At 41.1% G+C, this 15,406-nt stretch overlaps 1 protein-coding gene across 1 annotated transcript; it reads right to left on the bottom strand.

The window, feature by feature from the left end:
* Positions 1–61: 61 nt before the first annotated feature.
* LRRIQ4 (leucine rich repeats and IQ motif containing 4) lies at positions 62–7,895 on the bottom strand. Its single transcript, XM_060767543.2, has 5 exons — positions 6,756–7,895; positions 5,034–5,207; positions 3,274–3,412; positions 1,951–2,147; positions 62–254 (listed from the first exon to the last, which is right to left on the bottom strand). Exons 1-5 carry the CDS (start codon positions 7,893–7,895, stop codon positions 69–71), a joined length of 1,836 nt encoding a protein of 611 aa, XP_060623526.2. The 3' UTR covers positions 62–68.
* Positions 7,896–15,406: the final 7,511 nt, after the last annotated feature.

Below are 15,406 nucleotides of genomic sequence, written 5' to 3'. Positions count from 1 at the left end.
CTGCTTTGTGTTTATTTCCTGGCCCCATTGACTTTTGAAATGTGCTTTATGTTTCCGCCTCAGAAGAACTATTTCTTCTTGCCCTTGCCTTTAACCTTGCCCTTGCCCTTATCTTTGTCCTTCCCTTTCCCTTTTCCTTTCTCTTTGCCCTTCTTTTCTTTCTTCTCCTTCTTGGCTTTCTTTATCATTTTCTGGATCTCTGCATAGGGCCCGAGACCCTTGCGCACCATGATGCCACGCCAGCAAGCTTGGACCTATGGGTTAAGGTGAGAATGACAAAGATGATGAAAAGCTCATTTCAGATATTTTGAAAGTGATGTTGCCCTCTTTCGCATCACACAATTATAGCAGTTTAACTGACATGTTCGGATGCTGAGGAATCCTGGGTTGAAAGCTTTGAGATAAGCTTTGAGAATTTTGTGCCAGGAAGCAGTAGTATCTCCCCAAACTACAATATCAGCTCAAGTCCCACACAAATTAAAAAATCCAATGATTGTACTGAATGTAGTCATGACTTTTAAAATGGTATCAAACTGCTATAACTGGGTAGAATGAAAAAGATTACAGAGTAATCACTTTCGTTCCAAAAGAAAATCCAATTAGTAGTGTGTTGATTTATGATGAGCACATACATTTCATAAAGGACTTGCCCAGAGGACCTGATATTAACTGGCAATCCCCCATCCAAGTATTATTATGTTTACATTTATTATTGTATTGAGGCATTGAATGTTTGGCTTTTTGGTTTGTTGGAATCTGCCCTGAGTCCCCTCCGGACAATAGGGTGTAATATAAATAAAGTTGCTGTTGTTGTTGTTCTTATCATGATTATTATTGACCAAAGCTTATTGTGTTTATCTTCCAAGATCAGACAGGACCTGGTCCTTTTAGGATATTTAATACTTGTCTGAAGTATATCTTGCAGAGATTATAATACGTTAACTCTACTCCTCTTTTCAGTATCACTCTTATTTTGCAAGTCAAAAGAGGCCTTTTAAGGTCTTCCACTCTTCAAAAAAGGAGTGGACTATGGAGAGGTGAGGGATGATATGGCTCAGAGGTAACAATGGAGAGTAAAAGTCTTCAACAGATCATTGATTAAGACAAGTAGTCCTTAATGAGACAGCAACCATGGACCTGCTTGGTGGTTTCTAGATCAGTCATGTGCAGAATTCGCTCCAAGTTGTAATTTCTGCTCCATGGGAGCTATCCAAAGTACCAAGCTTTAAAAATATGGTAGGTTCAGGACCTTGGATAACTTCAAGCTAGGAGTTGGAATGGCCTCACCATTACAGCTACCAGCCACTATGATAGGTCCCCTATGCCTTCTTGTGCATACAGTAGAGTCTCGCTTATGCAACATAAACAGGCTGGCAGAACATTGGATAAGCAAAAACAATGGATAATAAGGAGGGATTAAGGAAAAGCCTAATAAATGTCAAATTATGTTATGATTTTACAAATTAGGCACCAAAGCATCATGTTTTACAACAAATCAACAAAAAAAGCAGTTCAATACACGGTAACGTTATGTAATTATTGTATTTACGAATTTAGCACCAAAACATCTCAAAGTATTGAAACAGCTGTGGATCCGGGCAGGAGGCAGACTGCGTTGGATAATACAGAGTGTTGGATGAGTGAAGGTTGGATAAGCAAGACTCTACAGTGTACATATCATTCTCAAGATAGGGGAGACACTGATCATAAACTGTTCTTTTCACACACTGTACTTTCAGCTTTGCTCTCTTATCTCCCAATTTCACCACGTTCTGGCAGAGCAATGCCATACAAATCTATTTAAGGATTACATATCCATCAAAATATTTTCCTGATCAACTATATAAATAGTTTACAAGCAGATTTAAAATGACAGGGATTACACAAATAATCCAACCCCAACAATGCTGCCTGGCATTCCTCTTGTACTATTCTGAAGTTGATTTGTACCTTGACAGCCCAGGCCCTCCGCAGTCTTGCATCTTTTAGGTACTGCCATATGGCTGGCAGGCCTTCGGAAAACACTTCCACGGGTGGGTCCATCAGTGGGTTTCCCTCGAGGGAAAGAACCTGCAGTTTCTCTAAGCTATCCAAGTTCTCTGGGAGTTGAAATAACTGATTGCTGTGAAGTAGTAGCGTTTGCAAACCTAAACACAGAAAATCATAAAAGTGAAATGTTTCCAAGCCATGTTTACTTAATGCTTACTTTGAAGCTCAAAGTAAATCATAGGTTTGTTGTCGCTGTTTTCAACTGCAAGTGCTGAAATGATCTTGGTCTTTGAAAATAGACATTCAGTCTCAATGCGAGGCTCAGCAGAAGCCAGGTGAATTCCAGTTTGCTTAAGTTAAGTAGAGGGACCTCAGTCTCTAGAAATGAATCTGATTGCAAATGCCACAGTCTAAAAGCTTGAAATGCTTCTCATAAAGGTTCCTTACTAAGGTTGAGAGATTTCAGAATTGAAATATACTGGTATTTGGCCCTCTGGATAAAAAAGAAGTCAACTTTTGTCTTAGAGACTGCCTAGTTCCCAAAAACAATGTGGTTAGAACAGGCATGGGCAAATTTAGGCTCTCTAGCCTACTGGCTGTTCAGAATTGTGGGAGTTGAAATCCAAAACATCTAGAGATCTGAAGTTTGCCCATGCTTGCTCTAGAGACTTTTTCTTAGCAACTCAATCCTACATCAGCACCATGTTGTTTCTCAGCCCTTGAATTCCACCAGGCTATGCCAGAAGAATAAGAGTTAGGAAAGAGAATGTTTCCACCTGCTACAATCCTTCATCTATACAGTTTCCTTCCTTCTGTGTTTAGATTACAATCTAACACACAAGGATCATCTTGTTTTTCTAATGGTTGACTTGAAGCCAGACTTTAAAACCATGGAAGTCATTCAAATTATGCAAAGAGAAAAGACTTTGGTAGAGTAGGTCCTCCAGATCCATAAGAGTTAAATTCTGGGACCCCTGCAGATGCCAAAAAGGCAGATGACCACAGACCATATTATTAAATGACAGTGTTGCTTGCGCAGACACTTCAGCACATTTATGTTGCCAGCATTTTATGTGTAAGATGTGATGATCTGCAGTTGGTGGACATTGTGGATTGGAGCCAGTGAATGAAGAGAGTCCACTGTACTTGCTTTCTGTAATTTATAGAGATCTCCACCTTGAAGAAACACAAAACAGTTACCTAAAGGATGTTGTAGTTACACCAAAATAGTGTCCTTTGAGTGATGAAAGCTTTTGTCAGGATCATTCATTTCCTTTATTTTACCTTGTAGGCGGCATATGGAGTCAGGCAGCTCTATAAGAAAGTTTCTGTGACAGTCAAGTATTTCCAGGTTATTCAGTAAGCCAATGGTTGTTGGAAGGTACTCCAAATCATTCTCCTCAAGGTACAGTTCCTTCAAGTTCTGGAAGAAGAGAAATTCACACCTGTCTATTGGGCTAGGCATTCAGCATTTGAATCCCAGCTTGGCCATGGATACTCACTGGATGACTTTGAGGAAGTCAGGCTGGGTTGCTATGAGTTTTCTGGGCTGTAGGGCCATACTCCAAAAGCATTCTCTTCTGACTTTTCAACCACATCTATGGCAGGCATTTTCAGAGGTTTTGTGAAACCTATGAGAATGCCTGAGACCTCACAAAACCTCTGAAGATACCTGCCATAGATGTGGGTGAAATGACAGGAGATAATGCTTCTGGAACATGGTCATACAGCCTGGAAAATTCACAGCAACCCAGTGGTGTCGGCCATGAAAGCATTCAACAACACATTGAAGTCAGACTCCCTTCCTCAGATGAAGGCAAGGAATAGCTGGGAATAAATATTAACATCATCATCATTGACATCCTCTCAACAAATTCTGGTAAGAAAACCCCATAATAGGTTCACCTTACGGTCAACATAAGTCTCAAATGGTTTGAAAGCACAACTCTCCCATCTTGATATTTAACTTTCAGATAACCAATTCTGGGGATTATTAGATTGTAAACAAATAGAGAACTGTGTGGTGTCTTTTTAAAGAGCTGTTGGGGGAATGTCTTCATCACTCCATGGTTGAGCTCTGGGTTTAATCATCTGTAAACTGCCAGGAGTCCCATTATTCAGGGTGGGGGGGGGGGGGGCACATTGCCATGTTTAAATATTTGAAAAGATCCCATATCAAAGAGGGAAACAGATTGTTTCCTTTTTCTCCAGAGACTTGGACATGGAGCAATGGGTTCTAATTCTGATGGGAAAAGATTGCAATCCTTTTTATTTAAACTATTTCCAAGCTGCTCTTTTGCACAAAGAGATTCGAGGGTGGGGTACACAAAGTATAAATAAAGTTTCCACACCTGATTCAATACAGTAAAATAACTTTTTCACAAGTAACAAATTGAGAGGTAATACAACAACAAAGCAAATAAAGCAAAGATAAAAATTGAAATGTAAAGCATGGGGAAATAAAAATATATCAGCATGCCTATGCCACCGCTCCCAAAGATTGCAATGTTTCAGATGAACCTTCTAAGGGATGATATTCCACAGTCAGGGTACAACAACAGTAAAATAAATAAATATTAATATTAATATTAATGCATGCGCAGACAATAATTTTCCCTGCCCCATGAAAAATCCAACATGTATCATAGATTTTAAACATCTCTGGCAATCAGTTCTGCCATAAAATGAAACACAAAATCAAAATGAATTTCTTTTTCTACCCTGTCTCCATCTCCCCGAAGGGACTCGGGGTGGCTTACATGGGGCCAAGCCCAAGGCAAAATACAATTAAAAACAAAACAAATTAAAACAGCAGAAAACAACATAACAATAATAAACAAGCATCAAAAACAACCGCAGACTAATTTTGGAGGAGGGGGGGAAGGAGGACCACTATGCAAACTGGTTAAAGGATAAGGTGGTTCAATAATGTATAATAGCATAGGAAATAGCATGGAAACAGAGCAATTAAACAGGATCAATTCATATATAGTAATGTAGTATAAGAATTCAGATTCAGAAGTCATATCTGTTCACTTTCTTACCTGTAACTGACTGATGTTATCTGGTAAATCTGCAAGCTTGGTTCCTTTGTCCTGCCCCATGTACAGTTTCTCTAGTGATTGAAGATTAAATATTTCCTCTGGGAACCAGGCGAATCTGTTGCTGGTCAGGCCGAGGCATTTTAGCCGAGAAAGTCTGTATACTTCTGGAGGTACCTTGAATTATCGTTATTATTTTTTTTCAAAATCAATATTCTGAAAAAATGGATATAGGACTAGGATTGTGGGGAGAAAATAGTTTCGGCTGTTTGGAATCCAGATGGCATATGCATGTAGTAAACAAAGAAACAAATGGGTGTCTGTTCTAATCTCATGCATAGCAAGGAGACAGTATAAATGAAATCTGAAGACAAGGAATGTTATTATTGTATTATTTTTACCATTGTTCATCACTTTGAGTCTCTTTGATAATAATAATAATAATAATAATAATAATAATAATAATATTGTTGAAGGCTTTCATGGCCGGAATCACTGGGTTGTTGTAGGTTTTTTTCAAGCTATATCACCATGTTCTAGAGGTATTTCTCCTGACGTTTTGCCTGCATCTATGGCAAGCATCCTCAGAGGTAGTGAGGTCTAGGATTGCGGTCTATGGCAAGCATCCTCACTACCTCTGAGGATGCTTGCCATTGATGCAGGTGAAACGTCAGGAGAAATGCCTCTAGAACATGGCCATATTGCTCAAAAAAACCTACAACAACCCAATAATAATAATAATAATAATAATAATAATAACCCAAGTGATGCAGCTACAAAGGAGGAGGCAAAATGAGAGTATTTCCTCTCTGTCTCCATGAAATTTTCCATCAATCCATGATAATATTTCCAAGAGATAATGCTTTGTACCAAAAACCCTTATGTATGCTGTTGAAAACTATAGCTATATGAGTCTGGAATATCATTAGGCAAACTGATCTTGTAACACTCTAGAGAAGTATTTCTCGAACGGTGCTCTTCCAGGTGTTTTGGGCTTCAGCTCCCAGAAATCCCAGCCAGCTTCCAGCTGTTAGGAAGTCCAAAATATCTGGATTAGCACAATTTGAGAAACTTGGCTCTATATGATAAGGCCTTATCTACCTCTTCTGGTGCTATAAGAATATGAGGCATATGAATGTTTTAACAGGGGAAGCATTTTTTACAGTTTTAATGCATTTTTTTTAAAAAAACCTAATTTTTGCTTTGTTTCCAGGAAAAAAAGTTTTTTAAAGTTTTTGTTAGTGTGTACTATTATCTGGATCAGGCTGGCACTGGGGGATAGTGGGATAGATTTGTAGATAGTATATTCCATCTGACAAGTGGCACAATTCCTATTAATTCCCAGTGCTACTTGTTGGGATGTGTGTTTAACATGAATGGTGTCAACTTGAAATTTGGCTGGGGACACATGTAATTATCAATATAGTTCAATCTGTTGTGTTACAAGTAAGTATGGCACTAACAGGGTGAATCTGGACACGCTCCCGGGCAGAATACTGTATACTAGGCCTGATTTATTTTGCTGGTTTGGGCAATTGACTCAATCTTCTTCCTCAGATGCAAATATTTGCCATGTTTGCATTTCTTCGATAATGTTGCTTGCCCTTTTCAATTTGGATAGCTAAACTATATTTCCAAATGCTCAACTAAAGTTTTAAGTCACTGAAATGCTAGAAGTTTATAATGCTAAAACTGTCTATATCTCATTACAGTAAATATCCATACCTCAGTTATCTGATTGTCATCCAAAGACAGCACCTCCAGATTTTCCATTGCACAAACCTCCCTTGGAAAGTCCTCCAGCAGATTTTCACTCAGGTCTAGTATCATCGTGTTGGTGAGCCTGGCTAAAGAGGGATGCACCATCTGCAAGGCACAGTTTTTCAAGTAAACTACAATAAGAGACCTCCAGCGGCGAATCTGGCGTGGGAAGTTTGCCAGAGCGTTCCCAGACAACCCAAATTCCTTCATTTCTGTCAACTCCTTTAAACTTCGAGGAAGCCTGTGCAGAAGGTTATGGGACAAATCCAAAATGGACAATTTTGAGCACTTGCTCAATGTATCAGGGACAGATGTCAGGCTATTATATGCAATGAAGAACTGGGCCAGACTTTCCAGGGAGCAAATTTCTTCTGGTATGGAGTTCAGTCCATTTTTTTCTAGATCTATTATCTCTAAATTGTACAGATGACAAAGTTCTGGGGGGAAATTTTCAAATTTGTTGCTTTTCAAATAGATCTCTGTAAGTTTGGTCATATTGACCACTTCTTTGGGCAGGCAAGTGAGATTATTTGTAGACAGGCCGAGGAGCTTCAGGTGATGGAGGTGTTTGCAGATTTCGACCGGAAATTCATCCAGGTTGACATCATATAATCGAAGCTGGCAAAGCGCTCTCAGTTTACTGACAATATCCAGTGAATCATAAGATAGTGGGTTGTTGCTTAAATCCAAGCTCTGAAGACATTTCAGTTCTCCAAATTCCTTGCACAAGTATCCAATGTTATTCTTATTCAGATAAAGGACTTTCACGTTCTTGAGTAGACAGATGTCTTCAGGGATGCTCTCAATCATATTTCTTTCCAAATGCAATTCCTCCAAGTCTTCCAGATCAAAAACCTGCCAAGGGATCGTTGTCAGTTTCTTGTTGGCTAAATCAACAAAAAAGATCCGATCTGTGATTTGCACTGGAACAAAAATTTCCTCTATTGGTTCTCCAACTATTATGTCTTCGATTATTATGTCTTGACTTCCATCTGTTATCTCTTCCTCCATCTCTTCATCACTGATATCTTCCAAAATAACAGCACTAGATCTGGAGCCATAAGAGTCTGTTTTTCCGACAAAGCTTTTGGAAGTATCAGCCATAGTTTATCTAGACTTGACTATGAAGAAAAGGGAAGAAGAAAAAAGAAAAAATGCTGAGAAGAGTGGCAGAAACAGAACACTGGGATTGTGAATGAAACCATTTATCAATAATGCGGTCCAAATATTTATTGAATAAGAGACAATGAATGGTACATAGAAATGTTTTGGACCCAGTTTTGGTTTTGTTATTTGCATTTTCAGATTTAATTTAATTTAATTTAACTTTATTTGTATCCCACCTTTCTCTACCCCAAAGAGGAATCAAGGACGCTCTACATATGGCAACTATTCAATACCTTTGGACAACAAACAATTAAAATACACTTAAGTTAAAAAAATAAAATTAAATGCACATTAAAACAAATAAACCATTGCATTCACTATTAAATTCACACCATCCTCAATCATTGAACATAATCCATGCCATTCTGGTTGTATGAATCTAATCATAACTGTTTATTATAAGCTGAAGGTGCAGGAAATTCTATAGGTGCAGGAAGACCTATAGGTGCCCCCCCCCCCCAACAATGACTTATGCTTTTATTGATGTTGTTATGGTTTTTATTATATGTTAATGCTTTTAATTGTATTTATAGTATTGTGGGCATTGAATTTTGCCCTGTAAACTGCCTTGAGTCGCCTGTGGGCTCAGAAAGACGATATACAAATACAGTATATAAACAATAATAATAATAATCTATATATATAAATTTGTTAGGGGCATCCAACGAGGAAACAAAACTCAAAAAACCCCCAACGAAACTTAATCAAAATTCCCATGCCCATAACACAACCCACAAGGTACAAACATATCTACTCAAAATGAAAAACAACACAACAACACACTCACAAAACGACAAAACAACAAAACTCAAAAATCCCCCAACGAAACTTAACCAAAATTCCCATGCCCATAACACAACCCACAAGGTACAAACATATCTACTCAAAATGAAAAACAACACAACAACACACTCACAAAACGACAAAACAACAAAACTCAAAAATCCCCCAACGAAACTTAACCAAAATTCCCATGCTCATAACACAACCCACAAGGTACAAACATATCTACTCAAAATGAAAAACAACACAACAACACACTCACAAAACGGCAAAACAACAAAACTCAAAAATCCCCCAACGAAACTTAACCAAAATTCCCATGCCCATAACACAACCCACAAGGTACAAACATATCTACTCAAAATGAAAAACAACACAACAACACACTCACAAAACGGCAAAAGGATAAAACTCTAAAAAAAACAACGAAACTTAACCAAAATTCCCATGCTCATAACACAACCCACAAGGTACAAACATATTACTCAAAATGAAAAACAACACAACAACACACTCAAAACGGCAAAAAAACAAAACTCAAAAAAACCCCAACGAAACTTAACCAAAATTCCCATGCCCATAACACAACCCACAAGGTACAAACGTATCTACTCAAAATGAAAAACAACACAACAACACACTCACAAAACGGCAAAACAACTGAGCATGCGCATTGGCGCCCAGCCGCAAGTTCCCTGGCACATGCCCTTCCAGCCAACGTTCCCTCTGCGGAAACCATGCCCACTCCAAGCCCCGCCGCGCCGCTTCCCGCACACACACACACCCCTGCCGCACACACACACACAACCCCACACTCCATCACTCCCCCCGCCGCTGCACACACACACGCAACCCCACTCCCCCCGCCGCCGCACACACACACGCAACCCCACACTCCATCACTTCCCCCGCTGCCGCACGCACACACGCGACCCCACTCCCCCCGCCGCCGCACACACACACGCAACCCCACGCTCCATCACTCCCCTCGCCGCCGCATGCACACACGCAACCCCACTCCCCCCGCCGCCGCACACACACACGCAACCCCACGCTCCATCACTCCCCCCGCCGCCGCATGCACACACACAACCCCACTCCCCCCGCAGCCGCACACACACACGCAACCCCACGCTCCATCACTCCCCCCCGCCGCCGCACACACACACGCAACCCCACGCTCCATCACTCCCCCCGCCGCTGCACACACACACGCAACCCCACGCTCCATCACTCCCCCACCCCAATCTTACCTCCTTTTACTTCACGCCCCCTCCAAACCCCACCCCTCCCCTTCCCGCCCTGTCAAAATCTAGGAAAGACAGGAAGGAAGGAAAGAAGGAAGAAAGAGAAAGGGAGGTAAAGAAAAAGGGGGAAGGAAGGAAAGTTAGAGAAAGAAGGAAGAAGAAAAGGAAAGAAAAGGAAAGATGGAAGGAAAGAAAAGAGAGACAGCAGAAAAGAAAGAAAAAGGGGGAAGGAAGGAAAGAGATAGAGAAAGAAGAGGAGAAGGAAAGATGGGAGGGAAGGAAGGAAGGAAGGAGGGAAAGAAGGAGAGAAAGAGGGAAGATTGGCCACAGCAACACGTGGCGGGTAAAGGTTGTTATTTCTATTATTATTATTATGATGCTATTATTCTTCCTCTGAGACCCTTTTAGGGGGAATGGGAGAGGTGTCAGGTCCCAGAGGCAATGCATTGCATTATTGTTATTGTTATGATGATGGTAAAATAAAAGGAAATAAAAAGTAAAAGAAGGAAGCAAACAGGGAGGGAAGAAAGGCAAAGGAAGAAAGGGGGAGGGAATGAAGGAAAGAGAGAAGGATGAAACCAAGTAGTGAAAGAAAGAAAGAGGTAGAGAAGGAAGAAAGGAGAGAAAGGGGGAGGAAAAGGGGGAAGGAATAGGTAGGTACCTCTCTTTCATAATAGTCCAGATATCTACCTCAACTTTGATAAGTTTTACTATAGGCCACAGCAACGCGTGGCAGGGCACAGCTAGTAAATATATAAGTAACAAACCTGTCGTTCAACAACACAGCTGATGTTTTGAAAACAACAATAACATAATACTCTATGTATCTTAGAGTTGAAAGCCAGCAAGATGCAGTGGTTTGAGCATTGGATTACAGCCCCAAGACCAGGGTTCGGTTGTCTTTCTGCCACTGAGAAACTCACTTGTCACACACTCTCAGCCACAGAAAATCCCATTATATGTTTGCCTTAAAATCACTGTAAATCAGAAATGACTTGATGGCATACAAGAAGAAGCAAGCTTGTTTTGCAACTGAGAAATCTCCAATAATGCTTTCATAAATATGGCCTAGAGTCATTGCATGGCATGATAAAAATACAGAGTTGGAAGAGACCCTGAGGGCCATCCAGTTCAAACCCCGATCATGCAGAATAAAACAAGTAAAACACTTCCAACAGACGGCCTTAAAAACTTCAGAGAAGGAGAATCAACCAAACTTTCCTTGTCAAAACAGCTCTTACCATTAAGGAAATATTTCTAATGATTAGGGGAAATCTCTTTTCCTGTTGTTTGACTCCTTCGTTTTGTGTTCTAGTTTCTGGAGTAGCAGAAAACAACCTGGCTCCATCTTCAATATGAAATCCTTTCAAATATTTCAGCATGGCAGTCATTTCACCTTTTACTCTGTTCTGGGCTAAACATACCCAGCTTCCTAAGCCATTCCTCACAGGGCATGGTTTCCAGGCCTTTTACTATTTTGGCCACCCTCTTCTGGAGATGAGATATGGGACTTTGAACAGAAATAATGCTTTTGTTTTGAGGCAATGCTTGTGCATCATCTTGGAAGAAAAAAAATGCAGTACTGCTAGTCATGTAGACTAAAGCTGCATAGTAATGAAACAGTGGAGTGATGGCATAAAAGACTGGGCATATTCTCTTTTTCTGGTACCCATAAGGACAGCTGTCTGAGAAGTTTACTTCTAGAGTTTGCTTTTTTGAAACTGTTGGCAGTTTTCCCTGCATTCTAACGCAACTGTCATATCCCCATCACAAGCCCTTTTCAAAGATGATTCGTCCGCATACCTCTGATGTCACAAAACTACGTCAGGATGGATGACGCTTTCTGATCTTCAGCAGCCAGGCAGGCATCAAAATGAGAGGAATGAAAAGGAGGAGAGTTGGGACGGGAGGCCAAGTCCAGCTGATGAGCTCACGTTTATCTTAGAGATCATAATAAGGCCATCATGAGCAGCTTCCTCCTCGACTTAACCGCATCTTCCCAGGTATCAGTAGAGACAGGTGGGGAAGGCACAGGAGAGAAGAAAACAAGAAATAGGTTAGGTGAAACACTGAAAAGGTATAGGTACTAAAAGTAGCTTTCATAATCTGATACAACAGTACTAAATTCTATTGGAATGGTGTAATCATGGCTGTCAGTGTGTTTGTATTGGGTGCAATAGAGAACTTTTTCCACTCATGACCCCTTTTCACCCAAGAAATATTTTATGTGACCCCAGAGATATTGGTATATAAAATAGGCACACAAATCAAAGATTTGCGGATAAAGTAAAGGTTTCCCCTTTATATTAAGTCTTGTGATGTCTGACTCTCAGTCAGACATCTCCGTTTTGAAGCTGAAAAGTCGGCATTGTCCGTCGACATCTACAAGGTTACGTGGCTTGCATGACTGTATAGAATGCTGTTACCTCCACACTGAAGTGCTCCCTATTGATGTAGTCATATTTGCATGTTTTCAAACTGCTAGGTTGGTGGAAGCTGGGCCTAATAGTGGGGCTCATCCCATTCCTCGGATGGTTAAACCCCTGTGCTGGAAGGACTGAAGACCGACAGGTCGCAGGTTCGAATCTGGGGAGAGGCGGATGAGCTCCCTCTATCAGCTCCAGCTCCTCATGCAGGGACATGAGAGAAGCCTCCCACAAGGATGATAAAAACATCAAATCATCCAGGCGTCCCCTGGGCAACGTCCTTGCAGACGGACAATTCTCTCACACCAGGAGTCACTCCTGACACTACCAATTCCTCGGATTTGAACTGCCGACCTTTAGGTCAGCAAATTCAGCAGCTCAGCAGTTTAACCCACTGCACCACTGGGGGTTGATATGCTGATAATATATCATAAAGAAATTTGTTTTAAAACCATTCTTTGGTATATATATAATTTTACCATTAATGAAAGATTAAAGCAAATTTGCATACTAATGTGATGGATGTGCTTGTTTATTTTTACATAAGGAATAAAAACTTGGCTGAATATTTCACACAGAGCACCTTCAATATTGTTCATGCTATGCTGGCATGTTTACGTTGCAGCTTCAAAGGGAAGAATATGCTCTGTTGCCTCTCTTTCTTCTTCTTCTGTAAATGTGTAAAATAGCCACTAGGTGGCAAGCCTCATAAATTTTCATGACCCCCAGATTCATTTAAGGGACCACAATGAGGTTGCGGCCAACAGTTTAAAAAGTTTTGCAATAGTGGTCCAAGGGGATACTTTTTCTATAATTTCCAGTGTGTCTCAAACTTTGTTCTTCAAGATATTTTGGACCTTAGTTCCCATAGTTCCACTGGTCAAGCTGGCTGAGGTTTCTGGAAGTCCAAGACATCCAGAGGACCAAAAATTTGGGAACCACTGCAGAAGCCTAATCTGGTGGTGATGAAGACAAGATGTTTTCATCTGACATATGCCACCTCAAGTTCCTTGAAAGGCTAAAGCTGCAAATATTATACCTTAACCACCCACCTCTTCTGATAGGTTGGAACATAAAAGAATCCAAGGTGGGTTGCTTGTTTTGCACCATTGGTGCAAAAAATGGCTTGACTACATTCAGCACGAATTTCCATCTGACAGCACTTTGCATTTTGTTGCTTAAGCAATCCTTCGTAGCCCAAGAATGATGGTCCTCCAAGTGCAGTGTCTTGGTGGTGGATTCGTAGGTGACTGTGGAGCCCTATTCTTGATCCGCATGTTCTTCCAAAGTAAGGAAGGGTTGGCTTGACGCGCCTTCCTCTTGGCATGTTTCTCCCTTTTGCCCTCCATTCGTGCCTCTTCGAATTCCGCAGCACAGCTAGTCACAGCTGACCTCCAGTTAGAATGCTCAAGGGCCGGGGCTTCCCAGTTCTTGGTGTCTATGCCACAGTTTTTAAGGTTGGCTTTAAGCCAATCTTTAAATCTCTTTTCCTGTCCACCAACATTACATTTTCTGTTTTTTTTTCCAGTTGGGAGTATAGTAACGACTTTGGGAGACAGTGATTGGGTGTTCGGATAACATGGCAGCATTCAGTTCAAAGAAGTTGACAGTGTAGGAGCATCGCTTCAGTGTTAGTGATCTTTGCTTCTTCCAGCATACTGACATTTGTCCACCTGTCTTCCCAAGAGATTTGCAGGATTTTTCAGAGGCAATGTTGATGGGATCGTTCCAGTAGTTGAGTGTGACGTCTGTAGACAGTCCACGTTTCACAGACATATAACAGGGTTGGGAGGACAATAGCTTTATAAGCAAGCACCTTGGTCTCCCTAAGGATGTCCTACTTCTCAAACACTCTGCTTCATTCGGAAAAAGGCTGCACTTGCAAAGCTCAGGTGGTGTTGTATTTCAGTGTCTATGTTGACTTTTGTGGAGAGGTGGCTTCCAAGGTAGCAGAAATGGACAACATTTTCTAACATTACATCATTAAGCTGTATTTCCGGCATTGCAGAGGGATTGGTTGGAAGAGCACGTTGGTTTTCTCGATGTTCAATGAGAGGCAAAGCTTCTCGTATGCTTCTGCAAAGGTGTTTAGAGTAGGTTTTTAAGCCTCTGATCAATCTACAGCTATTCTGGACATGCCATTCATACTCATGTATACGTCAACCTTGCATATAAGTTGTGGGCAATTTTGGGCCAGCCTTCCCTCACAACTTAAGGTAGATGATTGCAGTAGACTAAAGTATATTATATACCTGGTGGATGAGTTATCTCATAAATAATGTATAAGCCATGTATAAATATGTGAGAGGAAGTTACAGGGAGGAGGGAGCAAGCTTGTTTTCTGCTTCCCTGGAGACTAGGACGCGGAACAATGGCTTCAAACTACAAGAGAGGAGATTCCATCTGAACATGAGGAAGAACTTCCTGACTGAGAGAGCTGTTCAGCAGTGGTACTCTCTGCCCTGGAGTGTGGTGGAGGCTCCTCTTTTGGAAGCTTTTAAACAGAGGCTGGATGGCCATCTGTCAGGAGTGCTTTGAATGCAATATTCCTGCTTCTTGGCAGGGGGTTGGACTGGATGGCCCATGAGGTCTCTTCCAACTCTATGATTCTATAAGTCAAGGTCAGGTTTTGGGGCCAAGATTATGGATTTTCACATTATCCCTTGCCTTTTTTTGGGCTCTACTCAGAGAAGGGGATGGTTCCTTGCTTGGTGAGAGTTAAGATGTACTACTCACATTCACCCCAGAATAACTCTAAATGTAGACACCCAAGCAAGATACTTGGCTGTTGAAAGAAGAGGATCCGTTGGCATGCTCAGAAATTATTACCTACTAACTTCGCTCCAATTGCCGCAGCTCTAGGGGTGGATGTGCATTGCAAAATTAATGCACTTTGACGCCACTTTAAATGCCATGCCCCAACGCTATGGGGTCCTGGGAGTTGCCGTTTAATGGGCACCTGCACTCTTTGGCAGAAGAGAAGACCACAACT

This window comes from Anolis sagrei, chromosome 3 (genome assembly GCF_037176765.1).
Source record: "Anolis sagrei isolate rAnoSag1 chromosome 3, rAnoSag1.mat, whole genome shotgun sequence".
Lineage (NCBI taxonomy): Eukaryota > Metazoa > Chordata > Lepidosauria > Squamata > Dactyloidae > Anolis > Anolis sagrei.
The sequence above is the reverse complement of the archived record's forward strand: the minus strand, read 5'-3'. Positions and strand labels throughout refer to the sequence as shown.